This window comes from Chrysochloris asiatica, unplaced genomic scaffold (assembly GCF_000296735.1).
Source record: "Chrysochloris asiatica unplaced genomic scaffold, ChrAsi1.0 scaffold00005, whole genome shotgun sequence".
Taxonomy (NCBI): domain Eukaryota; kingdom Metazoa; phylum Chordata; class Mammalia; order Afrosoricida; family Chrysochloridae; genus Chrysochloris; species Chrysochloris asiatica.
The window spans coordinates 9,705,715-9,725,793 of NW_006408523.1; the positions used below are offsets into that span (position 1 = coordinate 9,705,715).

General features: G+C 40.9%; 1 protein-coding gene and 1 pseudogene across 1 annotated transcript in view; both read left to right on the forward strand.

Annotated features, from left to right (window-relative positions):
• The window catches only part of MICU2 (mitochondrial calcium uptake 2), a 94,625-nt gene that overhangs the window by 14,452 nt on the left and 60,094 nt on the right, over positions 1 to 20,079 (forward strand). Inside the window, exons 2-4 of the mRNA XM_006831958.1 lie at positions 3,556 to 3,575; positions 17,566 to 17,576; positions 18,221 to 18,337. Of these exons, the coding sequence (XP_006832021.1) occupies positions 3,556 to 3,575; positions 17,566 to 17,576; positions 18,221 to 18,337 (148 nt within the window). The remainder of the gene's footprint in view (positions 1 to 3,555; positions 3,576 to 17,565; positions 17,577 to 18,220; positions 18,338 to 20,079) is intronic.
• LOC102835856 lies at positions 14,982 to 15,297 on the forward strand (annotated as a pseudogene).

Genomic DNA, 20,079 nt, shown 5'->3' on the forward strand with positions numbered 1-20,079 from the left:
GGCCAGAGAAAAAGAGGAAGATCCCCAACGAGATGGATTGGCCAAGTGGCGGCATCGATGGACTCAAGCTTGGCAACAGTAGTGAGGTTGGCCCATGATCGGGCAGTGTTTCATTCTGCTGTGCATGTCGCTATGGGTCAGTACCGATTTGATGGCACCTAACAACAACAATTATGACTTGAAATGATAGGTCACTTTTTAAAACTTGCTGAGTGGGAAGGGTTTTTTTATTTAGAACCTTGGGAAACTATTACTATATTAACAAAGTACTATTTCATGTTATACAAATAAAGCCGTGAACGTGAGGAATAAGATGATGGTTCCAGATAGTATCAGTGTAGTGAAAGTGAGCTGCAGGATAGGAAACTAGGAAGCACACTTTCTCCAGTTCACCAGAATCAAGGTTTAGAGTCCAGCAAGGCAGTGTCATGTGGTATTTGGAGCATTTTCATTAAATCATGTAAAATATATGCCCACTGTGAATCATGTATACTTTTCCTAAATATAGAAATTTATATGTTGTAGTCAAAGAATTGCAAAGTGAAAATAAACCTTAGAAATCATTTCATTTAAGTGACTCACTTAACAGAAACCTGTGGCACAGCGAATCCCAGTGATTCTACAGCTGGCACAGCTGGCAAGGTAAGGTAGGTCTGGTTTCCTGTCATGTGTGAGGGGATTCAAAAAGCTCATGGAAAAATGGAAACCTAAAGATAATGTTTCCATTCACTTTTGAAGTCCCTCACATCAGGAAACGTTTAGAAGTATTTCAGAAATAGAATATGATGACAGATTCTTTTCACAAAGTAACTTTTTTTTTTTAACGTTAAGAATTTCTAAAATTAAGTTCCCCCCCCCACAAAAAAAAAAAAAAAATCCTTGTATCTGATAGTAAGAGATTGATACTAGGTTTCAGTCATTCATATTTGTATCTCCGAGAGTTAATTAATTACCACTGTTAAATCTCAGCATATTTACTTCTAGGTTTTTTTGTTTTGTTTTTTGAAAAGATCTCTTTAAAAACTAAAAGGTACAGGCCTTGTAGGTAAAGACACTTGCAAAATGTAAGACCAACAAAGATCTCATACAGAACATGTAAAAGAACTCCTACAAATCAATGAAGAAAAGAAAAATAGCCAAAGAGAAAAATGGTCAGAAGAGTTGAACAGCCTTATCACAGAAAACCAAATCCAGTATATTCAGTAAACGTAAGAGTATCTTTTGTCTCAGCAATGATTGGAGAAATTCATATTAAAACCACACGTGAGGTACTATTTCACAATGCATTAGAGCTAACTGATTATTATAAATTTTAGTCTTACAATACCAAGCTTTAGCAAGGACTCAGGACTTAATGGGAATGGTCCTAAATCCCAACAAGAAGGGGAAGGAATAAATTAGTGTAAACACTTTGGAAAACTGTTAGTCACTATCTCTTAAGGTTGAAGAAACATGTACCTTACAAACTAATTCTTTTCTTAAATTTTAATCTATGAGATATATGCTTTTATATTCACCTGACTACATTGTCAACCATTTCATATGGCAGCATGTCATCAAGAACCAGTGGTACTGAAGGAAGAAATCCAAGCTACCCTGAAGACACTGGCAAAAAACAAGCGTCCAGAAATTGATGGAATACAAACTGAAACATTTCAACAAAGTGCTGCAGCACTGGAGGCACTCAGTCATCTCTGCCTAGAAATTTGGAAGACAGAGACCTGGCTAGCTGATTGTAAGAGATCCATATTTGTGCCCATTCCAAAGAGAGATAAACAAGTATAGAAATCATCAAACAATGTCATTAATATCACATGCAAGTAAAATTTTGCTGAAGATAATTTTAAAATTACTGCAACAATACATTGACAAAGAACTCCCAAAAATTTCAAATTGAATTCAGAAGATGATGTGGAACTAGGGATATCGTTGCTGACGTCAGATGGATCTTGGTTGAAAGCAGGGAATACCAGAAAGATGTTTAGTTGTGGTTTATTGACTATACAAGGCTTTTGAGTTTGTGGATCATAACAATCTATGAATAACATTGCGAAGAATGGGTATCAGTGCATTTAATTTTGCTCATAAGGAACCTGTCAGTACATAGACCAAGAAGCAATTGTTAGAACAGAACAAGGAGATCCTAATGGTTTAAATCAGGAAAGATGTGCACCAGGGTTGTATTCTTTAACCATACTTAATCAGTCTGTCTGATGAGTAAATAATCTGAGAAGTTGGAGTATATAAAGAGGACCATTGCATCAGGATTGGAGGAACACTCATTTAACTACCTGTGATATACAGATGATACAATTTTACTTGCTGAAAGCAAAGATGTCTTAAAATACTTGCTGATGAAGATCAAAGACCACAGGCTTCAATGTGGGCTACAGCTTCAATGTAAAGAAAACAAAAATCCTCACAATTTATTGACCAATAAAACCATGTTAAATATAGGGGGGAAATTGAACTTGTCAAAGACTTCATATTGCTTCGATCAACACTCAGGCAAGCAGCAGCCAAGAAGTCAAACAGCGTATTGCATTAGACATATCTGCTACACAAGACCTCTTTAAAGTGTTCAAAAGCAAAACTGTCAGTTTAAGGACTAAGGTGCATCTGACCCAAGCCATGGAATTTTCAGTAGCCTCATATGCATGTGAAAATTAAACAGTGAATAATGAAGGCCATAAAAAAAATTGATGCATTAGAGAGGAATACTGAAAATACCATGGTATGCCAGAAGAACCAATACATTTACGTTAAAAGAAGTACAGCCAGAATGCTCCTCAGAAGCCACGATAGCAATACTTCATACTTCAAACATGTTATCAGCAGGAACCAGTCCCTGTAGAAGGACATTATACTTGGTAAAGTGGAGGGTCAGTGATAAAGAGGAAGGCCACCAACAAGATGAGTTGGCACAGTGACAGCAACAATGACTCCAACATAACAATCGTGAGGATGACACAGGACCAAGCAGTGTTGTGCATGGGGTCACTATGACTTGGAACTGACTTGACAGTACGTAACAACAGCATATAAAATTGAAAAACCAACCATTGGTTTGAAATTTCTACACAATAATGACTTCCTTCAGTTCTTTGTTGTATTCTGGCTAGAGGATGGTTGTATATATATTATTTAATTGATCTGCTTAGCTGGTGAAAATGTAAGACATAGAGTACGTGGAATTAATAGATTATTGGTTTTTACATAGTCATATTGGGGAAGATTTAGAGACTTCTACTGGCCCAGAGTCCTGGTGTGATGCTGTGGGTTAATGTGCCAGACTGCAAATCCATTTGAACTGCAAGGTTGGTGGTTCAAGCTCACCAGCTGCTTCTCGGAAACCCTATACAGGGTCGCTATGAGTCGGAACTGACTCGACGGCACATAACAAGAGCAAGAACTGACCCAGAATCGACTCAACAGTACTCAACAACAACTGACCCAAGCCATGGGATTTCCAATAACCTCGTATGCATGCCAAAGCTGGACAGTGAATAAGGAAGACCGTAGAAGAATTGATGCTTGTGAGTTATGGTGTTGGAGGAGAATATTGAAAGTGCCATGTGCTGCCAAAAGGACCAACAGATCTGTGTTGGAAGAGGTGCAGCTAGAGTGCTCCGTGGGGGCCAGGATGGCCAAACTTCGTCTCTCATACTTCAGACATGTTGTCAGGAGGGACCAGTCACTGGAGAAGGATATCATGTTTGTTAAGGTGGAGGGTCAGAGAAAAATAGGAAGACACCCAGCGAGATGCATTGGCAAAGTGGCAGCATCAATGGGCTCAAGCATGGCAACAATTGTGAGGTTGGTCCAGAACTGGGCACTGTGTCATTCTGCTGTGCATAAGGTCACTATGAGTCAGTACCGACTTGATGGCACCTAACAACAACAACAACTGGCACTGTAGGATCAGCATTGGACTGAGAACCAGCAGGTCAGTAGTTCAAACCCACCAACGGCTCCTCGGAAACTATAGGGTCACTTATAGTTGGAACAGCAACAATTATCTATAAAAATTGGGCTGAGTTTCAGTTCACCTCAGTTATTTACAGTAAAGCACTGGACTGCAAGCCACATGATCTGCAGTTCAAGCCCACCAGCTGCTCCACTGGAGAAAGGCAAGGCTTTCTGCTCCTACAAAGATTTAAAATCCTTGGAAACCTTGTACAGGGTCGCTAAGAGTCAAAGCTAACTCACAGGCACTTTACATCAACAACTATATACACTATTCTAAAGTGGGCAGTATTTATAGTTGGACAATTTGTTTTCACAATCATTGTAATTTACCATATTGTCACTTGTTTTGCTGATTCATCATTTATTCTTAATCTTTTAATTGGTTGTGAATCTGTTAGAGAATTAGAAAAGTTCTTCACCCTGTCTCCCAAACACACACACACACACACATTTCACGTACAATTTCAGGGAGTTTGAACACTGAAATATAACCTTGTAGTGTTTAGTTGAGAATCTCTGCTGTGATTTTTTTTTTTTTTTTTTTTTACATTTTTATTGAAAATTGAGTGATAGCTTACATGGAAAAACATCGGTTTTACACTCATCCTATTGTATTTTGTTTCATTCCCTTTTTTTGGGTTTTTTTGAATGTACACAAAAACACTCAGGAATATGTAATTATTTAAACAACCAACCAAAGGGCACATTCTGCAAGCCTGCCCACTGACTGCCAGCACACAGCCTTTCTCTTTCCATGAGTCTAGAGTACTCAGCTGCTCCCTCTCTCCATGTCCTCATCTCTGCCTCCATCACTGGTGTCTCTGCTGCTCTAGATAGGGTCCCACATCTTCTTCCTTGATGGTCCTAGGGTCCTCTGTTCCTGAAATGTAAGATTAACTACTCCCCCTTTTTGATACAAAACTTCTACCTTTACAGTTATGACAATCACAGTTATGAGAGTCGCAATTAGTCATGATACCAGTTACTCATTATTGAATCATAAGAATCTTATTCCCATCTCTTTTCACCAGACCCATCTAGACAAGATGAAAACTATTCAGGGGGGACTCTATCTTCCTCTGAACACTCTTAAACTGAACTCCCTCTTGAAAACTTGTAAGCTAGTCACTTCATGCCTTTATCGTCCCCCACCCCAAGTTTAGGTAGCCAGTGTCTAAGTTGCCCATCCCTATCAACCCTGTGTACAGAGGGGATAGGATTGATCCTTGATGTGAAGACTCTTTCCCTCTTAGTTGATATCTTGAGCTACTACATCCATAAGATTAGGTCAAGTTCATCAAATTGTAGCATTTGACACTTGTTTCCTTTATCAAAGATTTTTTTTATCTTCCTCTAGTCGAGTTCTGATCATCAGGTCAAATGGGTTCTGCTGTGAATTTTTATGAAACATCCCTTGACCCTTCTTAGATTTTATATTTCATTATATAATTGTTTCAATCCCATTATAAAAATGTTTCAAGTATTAATAACTACATAATAATACTGCTTTTATTATGTCACTGCACACTCCTACCTTTTGGGTGATGTCACCCTCAGTTCAGATAATTAATTTATGACTTTTACCTCTTACCTTTCACAGGCTCTTATGTACTGTTCAGATTTTGTGCATTCTCAGCTCTAGCCCAGAATTCCTGTCAGTCCTGTTTCATAGTTTATTCTGTTTACACCTTTATGAATGGAACACTCTATTGCTGCATTCCTCTGTATCTTTCAATCATAAAGATCCTCTTCCAAGGAAGCTTTATCAAGTTCATCCCCTTCATCCTCTAGTCTATAACTGTGTTGTGTTATTCAAGGATCGTAGAGCCTAGGGAGTCTGCCTGTAAATAAATTCATAGGAAGACTATTAATACCACTAATGTAAGAGACTATCTAAACAATGTCCAGTAAATATTTAGAAACTAATTTTAAATGAAACAGTTGAAACAAAGTGGCAAAATCTATCCAACTGTCTGGATATTCAGGGAGTCCTGTTGTGGTGCTGTGGGGTAATGCACTGGACTGCAAGGACAGTTTGAAGTGCAAGGTCGATGGTTCAAGCTCACCAGCTGTTCCTCATAAACACTGTGTAGGGTTGCTATGGGTCAGAACTGACTCAGTGGCACTTAACATCAACAATTTGGATGTTCCGCGTTATTTTCTGATACTTCATTAGCAATTCAAGTTCAGAGATTTGGGTTGCTTGAATCAGACTTTGTCCTAAGCTACAATTGTCTGTTCTTCATTCCCAGCTTCCTTCCCAAGACCTAACCAATATCATTTTCCTGACTGTAAAGTGAAATGAAGGAGTAACTTGATCAAATAAAATTTTTAAAGGAACCCGTGCCCACCCTGCTGATGCTATGGTACAAGTATTGATCCTTTTGGCAACCCATCTGTCACTACATGGAAAAAAAATGAGAATGTTTGTTTCCATAATGACTTACCGTCTTGAACTGGTCACTGGGGGCTGGAATTGTATTGATGGTAATGGGTTTGGTTTTGGTTTTACCCTTAAAGTATGAATGTAACAATTTGTTGTAACTTTTTCTAGTTTTGTTTCATAAGATTCTGAACTTCTCAGGAGTAAGGATAATGATTTTTCTGTAACATGCACCCAAAGACCTCTCTGTTTCCCAGACAAATGCTTCTTTTGTGTACTTGAAAGTCTGTGACAATTAAAATGTGGAAACTCATGTTTCCCCATTTGCCACCACCTTTTTTAAAAGATGTAAAAATATCGAGTTAGTTGTAGAAGAAACATGACTCTAGAGACTAGCAGTAGAGGCAGCTGAAGTGGTAAAATGGGGAATTATTTTCACCTTATTTAGTAGATATGAAATAATGACCCTTGGTGCTAAGTTCGAGCAAAAAACAAAACAAATCTGTTTAGCTTATCAGTCATTAGACAGAAAATCCCACTGTGGAATTTTTAGAAGTCTTTACTATTAAAATGCCTTCAAAATGACTCAAGAGCTTGGAAATTTTATCATGAAATATATCAGAAAGAATAAAGTCAAAGCAGTTTTGACTTCTCTAAGCCAGTTGTGGCCAGTCGTGGCCAATTCCAGCTAGGCCTCAAATGAGTTACTCTACGTTTTGTACTTCACAGATGCAAAGCAGTTCTTTGATTGAACAATAAATCGATTTTCTAAAAGATATATAATCATACATGTATTATTTATTCCTGTTATGGCATTGTAAAATCAGCATTGGACTGTGTATGACTCACTAGGTCAGCAGTTCAAATCCACCGGCTGCTCCTTGGATACCCTATACCGGGTCATTATTTGATGTTACTTCACCACAACAACATTTATCAGTGATTTAATCTACAAACATCAACAGAAATATGAGCAGTTTGCCAAGGCTCAGTAAAAATGCTTCATTCATCCCCCTACTCATTCTCTGAAAATAAAGTTTAATAACAGAGTGTTCTGAAAAATACTGTGTAAAGTTCTGTCTATCAGTGATAATCTGGAGCTAAAATCGCAACTAAAACCTAACTCTGTCCTGGTGTAAGACTTGGAATTCATCAGATAATGTATTCAGATTTACAGAGTCAAATGTGAAGCAGCTGATATGATCTAACTTCAGAGCATCCTGCTTGTGTGAGTTCGTTTTTGTAACAGGCAAAAAAAGCAACGATATCCTTTGGTACATTAACACCACCACCACCTTCCAAAGACTGCTATTCTTTTGTTAGGAAGCATTTCTCTCCCCCATAATTAAAAAAATTAAAAGTAATTTGTCTTTTTAATAAAAGGAAACAAAGAGTCACTAATCCTCTTTGTATATATAATGTTGTTGTTGTTGTTGTTAAGCGTTGTCAAGTCGATTCCGACCCATAGCGACCCTGTATAGGGTTTCCAAGGAACAGCTGGTGAGCTTGAACCGCCAACCTTGCAGTTCAAACGGCTTTGCAGTCTGACACATTAACCCACAGCGCCACAATGAGGGACCTTCAAAAGGTACGTGGGAAAATGGAATTTTTCCATGCACTTTTTGAAGCCCCCTAGCACTTCAGTGAAACTACGTATTGCAGAGTACATACCCAACTATACAACCGTTTTTTTTCTTAAATCCTTGTTGTTGTGAAGTGTCATCGAGTCGGTTCTTACTCATAGCACCCCTGTGTAGGGTTTCCAAGGAGCGGCTGCTGGTAAGTTTGAACCGCCTACCTTACAATTCAAACAACCTTGCAGTCCTGTGCTTATCCTACAGCGACACATCAGGACTCCACACTAGAGCCCTTTCTTTAGGAAAGCATTATGTAGTTATAGTTGTAATAAATGGTGGTGTGGTACTATAGTGGTGGTGGTTATGTGCCGTGGAGTCCATTCCGACTCATAATGACCCTTCACAGGGTTTCCGAGGCTATAAATCTTTATGGGAGCAGAAAGCCTCATCTTTCTCCCCCTAAACGGCTGGTAGTTTTGAACTGCTGACCCTGGGGTTCGCAGCCTGATCCGTAACCACTGTGCTACCAGAGTTCCTGATGGTACTATAGGAGGGTACGAAGATTTTAAGGTAAGGCTCGAGACATTTTGCTTTTTGTTTTTTATGTCTTGAAACCTATTTTAAACTTTTTTGTTTAGAGCATATACATTCAAGGGGGTTAAAAAAATTTAATGGAAAAATTCCACTCTTGTCATTCCATTTTTCCATGATCTTTTTGAAGCCCTGGTGTGTGTATGTGTGTAGAGGGAGAGTGTTTGGATGTGTGCTGTGTAACTCTTGGAGTGTGTGTGTATATTATGATGTAATTCCTGGGAGGTAATCGTGGAGGAATGAGTGATGACTCTTTTGCACAATGAACTTCTCAGAAAATGGCATGCAACCTCTAAGAGAAGTGTGTCTCCTGACAGTGACCGCTCTTCTCCAGACAGAATTCTGTAGGTGTAAAAAAAGAATCATCTATCTGCATATACCATTCATCTTGCCATGTGCATCTAGTAAGAGCCAGCCTTGCTCTGCCCCAGCCTCTAGCAGGAAGTCCAGACTAGGCCATCGCTTTAGCAGAGAATCATCAGGAGTCAGAGAGAGGAATTCCCAGAGCTTCCAGGGTCTCAGACTAATACGCCATCCTGTTGTAGAATGTATTGTGAAGCATAGCTTATGCAATTGATATGTCTAACGTAGTCTGGCAGCATTTTCTTTCCTAGATACAATCAAATCCTCCTACTTCAGAGCAAAGTAGAAAGGTTTTGTTCAATGAGTAAAAAATTCTAATTGTAAAGTTTCCTTTAAGAAGATAAGCTGTTTATTTTTGTCACTTACATCATTGACAGTTCAAAGACAGCAAAGCAGTTCAATTTTATCCAGATTATTGCAAGTCCCAAAGTAAGGGACCCACATAAATGAGTTTGTATTGTATTTTATGTAATACAATGTATGTGTATATTGGCATTATTAGCAGTAACTGTATAAAGAAGGCTCGTTCTGTTTCTGCCTTCTTCCTGAGAAATGCAAAGACCAAAAGAATGTTCAACAAAGAACAGAAAACTTATTCCAGTTTGTCACTTTGTGGATAAAAAGTAGAGACAGAGTGGTGAAGCACCTGTTGCTCTCATGGCAATAAACTAGTGAAATGTTTTAACTGAAGTCATCAGCTTTCAAAGATCTCTTTTATCCAGTTCCCATCACTCATTGCTCTTAATTCCTTTGTCACATTTTTCACTGCATTACAAGTAATCCTTGAACTCCATGGAGCATTTTATATATAACCAGAACCATGTGGATGGTTCTCACATATTCAGGATAGCCCCAAATCCCAGCATTTCTTCTGCTCCTCCTTTCCCATATCATTAGCTTTAGATGCAGATCTGAAAAGCACACAGTGGTGGTAATGGGAGGAGCTTATCCCCGACTTCTACCACTGGACACCTCTGTAGCCTGTGTATTCGGCCTCAGGGGAGGCTGAGGATCACAGAGAACCACCAGCCAACCTTAGCAGCTCTTTGATCTCAGCCACTGCATTCCATCCTCGGAGTCCCCTCTTGGACTAACTAGTTCCTTGGACAGCTGCTTCTCTCATGCCAGCCCATCGGTTATTTATATGTAACAGTATACATTGTCCAACCGAGTAGATTTATAGAAGTATCTTATGAAATCTCATTCTTCAGATAAAACTTAAGATTAATATTGTTTATTTCAATCCTACTGGAATAGTTCTGCTGAACTGCAATTACCAAGTTGGGATGAAGGAATGCAAAACATTCTCTCCAGCCTTCCACGGTGAATGCCTTTAATGCTCTTATTTCCCTTGCACTGCTTTAAGTGCTTTAAGAAGTTTGTGGGAAAATGGAATTAAAAGATAGTGGAATTTTCATGAACGTTTTGAAGCCCCCTCATATATAAGGGCAATTTGTGACTCTTAAGAATAATCTTAGAGATAAGTTATGTCTAGTCCTCTAGTATGTCATTTTTTGTAGTAACTCTAGAGAAGGTATTTTTAAAGACTGAATCCAATAATAAGGGTACCATGTTTGCAACCATATTTGGAGTTTCTAATGTCTCCCTCTTGAACATAGAGAAGCTGAAATGAATTAAAGAAATTAAGTAAAAAGCTGAATAGAAGATTTCAAAGGACAGCTCAAGAAAACAGAGTAAAACACTATAATGAAATATCCAAACACCTGGAATTAGAAAACCAAAGGGAAGAACACACTCAGCATTTCTCAAGCTAAAAGAATTTTTTTGAACCTGGACTTGCAATATTGAAGGATTCTATAGGTAAATTACTAATGGTACAGGAAGCATTAAAAAAAAAAGATAGAAAGACCCCCCACACACACACACACACACAGAGTAGACAGGGATGGGCAACTTGGACATTGGCTACCAAAAATGGGGGAGGGAGGGGCTACAAAGGCAGGAAGTGACTGGCTTACAAGCTTTCAAGAGGGAACCTAGATCCACAGGGCGTGGAGGAAGGTAGAATCTCTACCGAGTATCCTGTCTGTCTAGGCGGGGCTGATGAAAGGAGATGCAGATGTGTCTCTTGTGATACAATAGTGAATAATTGTTATCAGGACTGATTGTGAGAGTTAGAAATGTAAAGGTAGACATTTTGTGGCAAGGAGAGGTGTTGCAGACCGTGTAAGACTGGTCAGAGGTTCGAGGCCCTCTAGGGCCGAGTGTAACAAATAAGGTCACTGGCAGTTAATGGCAAATTGCTTTCATCTTAATATTCAGTTATATATATTAAATTAATACACGGAGCTTGTGACAATCCACAGATAAATGTGGTATTTTCCTAAAGCCGAGACTAAAGGTTGCAAGGTTAAGCCTTTCTCCAAAGGATTAACTAAAAATGTCTTCTTAGCTACTTCTCGATTCTTTGTTCTATAGACAAAGAACCCATCCTCCCTAATCATTTTCCAGGTGCAGCCCATTCACCTGGGCATCTCGAGTCCTCCTGAAAACCTGACTCAGGAAGCCGAAACAGCGGGACTCCGCCCAAGCTTTTGTCTTTATCTCTCACCTTCCCCCAACTATGCTCAGGGGCTATAGATATGTTAATTGGGCCTGAGAAACCAAGTTGCTGGCCTGGGATTCGAACCAGCGAAGTACGATGTAAAGTTACCTGAATGTCTGGAAAAGTACTGATGTTAGCTGTACCTTGCCTAAGTCCCTCCCAGCTTGGTGTGAAGCTCCTCCCCTAAATAAAACAAAGGCCCGAGCCTCCCCAGGTGTGCATTGCTGGTTGGAAGGCATGGAGTAAAGATTGCAGTGCATTACTGGTTGGGAGGCATGGAGTAAAGATTGCGGTGCATAACGGGTTGGAAGGCATGCGGTAAAGATTGCAGGGCAGTGAGTTGCTGCCTGCAGAGGCCATGATGCCTGTAGTCCCAAGCCTGCCCACCAGTGATGTATCCACCCTGGCTTTGGGGTGCCTCATTGTCTCTCTCTTTGTCTCCTCCTGTGTATTCTTGATATATATGAATCGCCGTCAGGTATCCTCTCCTCGTGGACAGCATCCAAACCCCTATGTCGAGGCGGGTCCCCGACAGAGAGGAGTGATTGACTTTGCAGTCTAGGAGAGGAGGTCCCTAGGACCGTCAAGGGAGAAGAGCAGAGAACGGGACCCTACCCAGAGAAGCAGTGATGCCTGAGATGGAGGCAGAGACGATGACGTGGAGAGATGGAGCAGTTGGGGACTTTAGACACAGAGAAGGAGAGGGGCTGTGTGCTGACAACCAGGGGGCAGGCTTGCAGGGTATGCCCTTTGGTTGGTTGATGATGCATGGAGGGGATTGTAACCATGGCAATGAAACAATATACGATAGGATGAATGTAAAGCTAATGTTCTCCCATGTAAACTATAACGTAATTCACAATAAAACATTTTAAAAAAAAAGATGGAAAGAATACACAGAGATCAGTATACCGAAAAGAGTTGGTAGATGTTCAGCCCTTTAAGGAGGTAGTATGGTAGCGTAGTGGTTACAAGTCAGGCTGCCAACCTCAAAGTCAGCAGTTTGAAACTACCAGCGGTTCCACGGGAGAAAGATGAGGCGTTCTGCTCCCATAAAGATTTACAGCCTCAGAAACCTTGTGCAGGGTCACTATGAGTCAGAACCAACTCCACGGTACTTAACAACTACAACAATATGAGCAAGACCTGATGATTGTTAAGGAACAAGTCTAAGCTGCGCTGAAGGCATTGATGAGAAACAAGCATCTAGGAATTAATAATACACCAATTGAGATCTTTTCAACAAATGGGTATGATGCCAAAAGCGCTCACTTATGTATACCAAGAAATTTGTAAGACAGTTACCTGGCCAGCTGACTGGAAGGGATATATATGTACATGCCCATTCCAAAGAAAGGTAATCCAACAGAATGTGGAAATCCAACAGAATGTTATCAAACATTATCATTACTATCACACGCAAGTAAAATTATACTGAAGATACTTCAAAAATGGTTGCAGCAATACATCAACAAGAAAGTCAGACGTTTGAGCCAGATTCAGAAGAAGACATGGAACCAGGAGTATCATTGCTAATGTCGAATGGATCTTGGCAGAGAATATCAGAAAAGTTATTTACCTGTGTTTTGTTAATTACCCAAAAGCATTGAACTGTGTGAATCTTAACAAATTATAGATTTGTGTAGAAAAGAAGGAGTTCCAGAACACTTCACTGTGCTCCTGTGGAACCTGAACAGAACAAGGGGATGCTGCATGGCTTAGAATCAGGATGGTGTGTATCAGGATGGGATCCGTTCATCATACTTACGCAATTTGGATGCTGAGCAAACAATCCAAGAAGCTTGGCCGTATGAAAAATGGGGTCATCAGGATTGGAGGAAGACTCATTACCAACCTGTGATATGCAGATGGCACAACCTTGCTTTCTGAAAGTGAAGAAGATCTGAACACTTACTGATGAAGATCCAAGACTACAACTTTCATACGAATTACACTTTACAAAACTCCTCACTACTGGATCAATAACATGATAAATGGAAAAAAGATTAAAGTTGTCAAGATTTCATTTTTCTTGAATCCACAATCAATGCCCATGAAAGCAGCAGTCAAGAAATCAAATGATGTATTACATTGAGCAAATCTGCTCCAAAAGACCTCTTTAAATATGTCACTTTGGGGACTAAGGCGTGCTTGACCCAAACCATGGTCTTTTCAGTGGCCTCATATGCATTCAGTGAATAAGAGTGACTAAAGAATTGATGCCTTTGGATTATGGCGTTGGTGAGTGTGGTGTAGTGAATTACTTAATGTCTCTTCTAGTCCAAGTATGGCACTGTAGGATAAGCACTGGACCTCAAGGTCAGTTTGAACCACAAAGTCAGTGGTTCAAACTCACTTGCCACTCCTCAGAAACCCTATACAGGGTCATTATGAGTCAGAACCAAATCAATGGTACTTAACAATAATAACTAATAGCCATAGTCTTTGTAAATTCCCATCAACCAACTTTTTCCTGATGAGTCTGGGTAAGAGCAGGTGGGAAAAGATGCTGATAGGATTATATGATTTCAGTTGGTTGCTAACGGAAACTTGATTGTGTATAAAATGAGCCATTTCAGACCTAGAAACAGGAGATCTCACTTCCATCAAGCAAAAAGGGCCAGGAGTGAAGCACATCCTTTGGGACCCTAAGATCTCTGCACATTGAACCTCCATGACCCAGAGACAGACAGAAAACTGTGGCACCGGAAGAGTGCCACCTCAGAGGAGTGTCAGGAGCAGCAGCACCAGAACCCTAATAATCCCTAGGACTGGGCAGTGGTGTAGACCTCCAGGGTCAGCCCAGGGAGCCAGGCAAGCTGAGTATCTAGACAGAAGGCTCACTTGTGGTGTGGGGTGCCTCTAGCACTTAATTGGGGAGCTGGGTTTGTTGACCCGTGGAACTAGAGCCAAGTGCCTTTGGGCTAAGGTTTATAGTGGAGTGTCGTTGGTACATTTATCAGCAACCCTAAAAGAACTTTGCAGCATTGCTGGAGTAGAGCAGAAGCCAATGGTCCTGTGGCCGAGAAACAAAGACCAGACACAAGTTGTCTGCAGACATGACTTGAGGAGAGGCTGCCCTGACTAGAGCTGACCCTAAATTATAACCCACTGACTTCCCAAAGAAACCCCATAACTGAGTGTGCTGTGTGAATTTCTGTGGGCCATTGCAGTGAATTAGGAAACCCAGTTGAGTGGAGAGTGCTCTGGTGGGATGGCAGCAGACTTGGTAAGGACGATTGTAGGGGGAGGCGTGTCTGACCTCAGCCTCACAGGAACCCACCTCAGGCTGATATCGGGTTTGAGTTTCCTCCCTGGTGAAGTCGGAGGAGGTGAAATGTCACTCACCATGCAGTTTTTTGCAGTGAAGACTACTGACTGTTCCGTGGGCTAGCAGAAAAATGAACAAATCTTTTTTTGCAAGAAGTACAGCCAGAGCTTTGGGGTTTCTGCCCACTGATGGCAGGAAGCACATTCCCCACAGGCTACCAGCGCAGGCCTGGATCAGAAAACCAGTTTCTTACACCTATGCATGGCATATCGGTTATACAGAAATCCCACTTTGGGAAAACAGTCTTCAGGAGAGCCTAGGTGAGCTCATACAGTCTCAACAGGTGACTCCCCAACTTGCCCTTCAAGTGCTCCTTCAGTTTGATAAAGGGCATAAAGTCAGCATTGGCTCAGAGGGTCAGAACAGTCCATTTCAGGGGCCCTCTAACTGCGTACAGATTCTGCGATAATGTGTGGACTTTGTTGAATTCTGAGAGGTGACAGAGCTTATTAAAGTGGATTCAGTGAAAATTGTAGCCTGTGATGGTAAAAATACTGGCTCCAATACTACAGAATAAAAGGGGGGAATGGCTTTTTCATGCCATCTTCTGTTGTTATTCATTGCTTTTTTTTTTTTTTTTTTTAAGAGAAACAGAGACCTTTTTAAATTTATTCTAACAATGCAGAGATGACTGCACTGCACTATAGTATCGAAGAGTTCCAGTAGAAAGACGCTTGTAACGCTGTAACCCCCTTTATTACCTTTATCATACAGCAGGAAGAAACTGAACTTATTTTTATAGACAAATCAAAAGTGTTGCCTTCCTACAAATACTCTTTAATAAACACATTTTAAAACATTTAAAAAAAAGTGCAGCCAGAGAATGTTCCTTAGAAGTGAAGATGGACAACTTTGTCTTAAGAGCTTGGACTTACCAGGAGGGACCAGTTCCTGGAGAAGGATATGCTTAGTAAAGTAGAGGGTCAGTGGAAAAGGAAAATGCTTAATGAGATGAATTGACAATAGTAGCTGCAACAGTAGGTTCAAACATAGCAACGGTTGTGAGGTTGGCTGGAGGGTGTGAGTAGGGCTTTGTTCTGAACTGACTGGACAGCATCTAACATCTACAATACTACCACAAGTATATAGTATATCTACACTACCGTATATATATAAGTGTAATGCTATATATATATATATAATATTGGAGTCCTGTTGTGGTACCATAGGATAAGCACTGGATTGTAACCTCTAAGTCAGCAGTTCAAACCCACGTCTCAGAAACCCTCCACAGTGTCATTGTGAGTCAGTATTGATGCAACACTTAACAATGGTACTATGTACATATAAGTACTTTATATATAAAATAGAACATGTTTATATAAAATATAATATGGCATATTTTTTCCTCTTAGGAACTATGGTAGATAATTGCAGTCTTGACAAATAAAAGCATCAAATAGGTCTGAAATTTGATCAAAATATTTTTTAAATGAAGTAAAGCAAGAAGGAATCTTACAGCTAGGTGAAAGAGTTAAAATGGCAAGCGTATGAAATAAGCACCGTTGCCGTCACGCACACTACCTCTTGTCCCCTCATGTATGCTTAGAGTGGGTGTCACACTGTCCCTGCTAGTCCTTACTTGTGGTGGGAATCTAGGCAAGCTGGGTTCTTGACAAACCTTGGTTTCTTCTTTGGTCAAATGAGAATGATAAAAATCATGTCTGTCTACATACTAGGGTTCTAATGAGGATGGAGTGAGAACATGAATATAGGAAGCTGTTAGCACCTGCCTGCCATAGAATTAGGTTTTTGTTTTATTGTTGTTAAGTGCTGTTGAGTTGGTCCCAGCTCACAGTAATCCTGTATAGGGTTTCCAAGGAACAAGGGGTGGGTTTGATCTGCCAACCTTATGGTTAGCAGTTCAGTGCTTATCCTACAGTGCCGCACCAGGACTCCAGAGGTTGTTGTTGTTAAGTGCCGTCGAGTCAATTCCGACCCATAGCCATCCTGTATAGGGTTTCTAAAAGCAGCTGGCGAGCTTGAACCACTGATCTTGCAGTTCAAACGACTTTGCAGTCTGACGCATTAGCCCACAGCACCACACCAGGACTCCACATAAAGGTAGTAATGGCTAATAAACATTGTTCCCGGCAGTTACTATTAGGCAATTGCCCCCTTGATTCTTTTGTGTTATATCTCTTTCTAAAGTGTTGTCAAATTTGTAGGTCCTAAATTCAGTATTTCGTTCCTTGGTAGTGCAGATAGTTTGCTCGTGGGCTAACCAAAGGCTGGCAGTTCAAATTCACCCAGAGGGGTCTCAGCAGGAAGACCTGGCAGTGTGCTTCCAAAAACCCAGCCTATGGAAACCCTGTTCTATTCTGACACACACGGAGTCACCAGGGATTAGAAATAACCCAACAGCAACTGCTTACTGCTGTTCAGTGACTTCTGGGGGGACGGGCAGGTTGGGGTGCAGCTAAAGACTCTAGTGGTAAGAGATGTTGACTTGAAGCTGTCTACTCTAGATTCTGAGGGAAATGCTAGTTTGAGTAGTGGAATTCTCACCTTCCATGAAGGAGATCTGGGTTTGATTCCGGACCAGTGCTTCTGCGACTCAGCCACCTGTCAGTGCAATGTGATGCTGAACAGCTGTCAACAGAACTAGACTATGACGCTCTAGGAAGAAAGACCTGGCTTTCTGCTTCCAAAGATCAGCCAGTGAAAAACCCCACAGCTCATAGCAGTCCTATCCTGTTCTTCATGGGGTTGCCATGAGTTGGGGTCAGCTGTATGGCCACTCACAACCATACTTGTAGATTCTATAAGGGAAGTGTTAGGATAGAATCTACATAGGTGATGAACTCCCAGGTTGTAAGTGCATTCACTCACCGGGCAGCATGTGAGAGCTAGTGAAGAGGATTAGGACGATGACCGGTGTCTGTCTCTCCTCCTCCCTTCCTCAGAGACTCCAGTAACCCTGGCTGGCCACTCTGCTGTCCCTTGAGCACACTAAGCTTAGTCCCAACCGTGGGTTTTGTTCATGCTCTAGCTCTCCCAGAGAGCCCAGGGTTCACGAGCTCCACCTCCTCTAGTCACTTTAAATGTCCCCTCTTCAGAGCCCTCCCTGGGTAGCCTCTACGACAGTGCCCTTAGCCATTTCTCATCCTGCGTCATCTTTCCGCACGGCACTGCTCACTGCCGTACAGGGTTTTCTACGTTTATTCACTAACATTGTTTCTCGCTTTCTGGAATGTAAGTTCTCTCAGAGGAGTCTTGTTCGTGGTTCCATCTTTAGTGCCTAAAACAGTGCACAGTGGTCACTCAGTAAATATTAGTTAAATACATGGTTTAAAATGTTGGACCATGACAACCTGAACTCTAATATTACTCTTTAAGCAATATCATAGAAATAACTGACTTTAGGAATGATATTGAAAAAGAATCAAATTGCAGTTTCCTTTTCTTTTAGAAACATGTTGACTCAAATGACATGGTAGAGAAACTGTCTCTTCGAAAACAGCGCTTCATGCAGTTTTCTTCGTTGGAACATGAAGGAGAACATTACATGACACCACGAGACTTCCTCTTTTCAGTAATGTTTGATCAAATGGAACGTGAGTTGTTTTTTGTTTAAGTTAAAAAAAAATCATTATTCTTTGTGCCATACATTATGTTCCTTGTGACATAAATGTAGCTAAACTTTTCTGTGTTTCTCAGAACTATTGTTTTGTGTCTGGGCATTGTTTGTTTGCTTAAACACGCAGTGGAAAAATGGGACTGCGTTATTAATGAAATCGTCAATCTGGGGTTTTCTGTTTGGGGAGTACTGATGTGTTAAATGGAGTGAAAGCAAAGAAGCAAGAGCAGTTAGGAGGTAACTAGTTGTGAGTCGTGGTGCCAGAGGTAAACATCTTGGAGAATATAAACAGAAGCAACAATTCCAAAACTATAATTGAGTCATTTTATTTCATGTACAGTCAACTCTCAGTTATTCCAAATGATGCCAGTAATTCTTAGTTTTATTACTTAAAACCAGTCCCCTTAACTCTACAGCGAATAGATAACATCCCTTGCCCTCTGTGCCCTGTATTGTGGCAGTATTCTCTGAAGATTTCTGATACCTTCCAAGGGTCACTGGAAATCCTTCCTTCACACTGGCTACGTGTGTGAAACCCTGAGGTAGGACTAAGGTAAGACAAGGATGAAGAGAAGTATAGAGTCACTTGAAAAACACAGAACTTGGAAAGTATTGCAAATATTGAGAATTAACATTGCGAAAAACAAAATGAATAACCATGACATGTTCTAGGAGAAGTAAGTTTACCAGCCATTGAAACCAAAGGATTGCATTGGGGGTAGTAAGAAAGCAAATTAAAAATTAAATAAGGGCCAGATTGGACCATCAAATAAGGGCCATAGGGGATACCAGTGTCCCTGTTCATCAACCAGAGGAATGTGCATTTGGGACAGTGGATGTACTTCATTTCAAAGCTGTGAAGGAGCAAGGAAGGTTTATGAGCAAACACAGTAGTAGGGGAGTGTAGCTTGTATCAGATGATTTGGGTATAGCTTCTCTGGAGGTGAGTTTGACATTATGTGTTGCAGACCATGTAAGACTAGTCAGAGGTTCGAGGCCCTCTAGGGCCGAGTGTAACAAATGAGGCCACTGGCAGTTAATGGCAAATTGCTTTCATCTTAATATTCAGTTATATATAATAAATTAATACACTGGAGCCTTTGACAATCCACAGATAAATGTGATATTTTCCTAAAGCCTAGACTAAAGGTTGCAAGGTTAAGCCTTTCTCCAAAGGATTAACTAAAAATATCTTAGCTACTTCACAGTTCTTTGTTCTATAGACAAAGAACCCATCCTCCCTAATCATTTTCCAGGTGCAGCCCATTCACCTGGGCATCTCGAGTCCTCCGGAAAACCTGGCTCAGGAAGTCGAAGCAGCAGGACTCCGCCCAAGCTTTTGTCATTACTCTCACCTTCCCCCAACTTAGCTCAGGGGCTATAGATATGTTAATTGGGCCTGAGAAACCAAGTTGCTGGCCTGGGATTCGAAACAGCGAAGTACGATGTAAAGTTACCTGAATGTATGGAAAAGTACTGATGTTAGCTGTACCTTGCCTAAGTCCCTCCCAGCTTGGTGTGAAGCTCCTCCCCTAAATAAAACAGAGGCCCGGGCCTCCCTAGGTGTGCATTACTGGTTGGAAGGCATGCAGTAAAGATTGCAGGGCAGTGAGTTGCTGCCTGCAGAGGCCATGATGCCTGTAGTCCCAAGCCTGCCTATCAGTGATGTATCCACCCTGGCTTTGGGGTGCCTCATTGTCTCTCTCTTTGTCTCCTTCT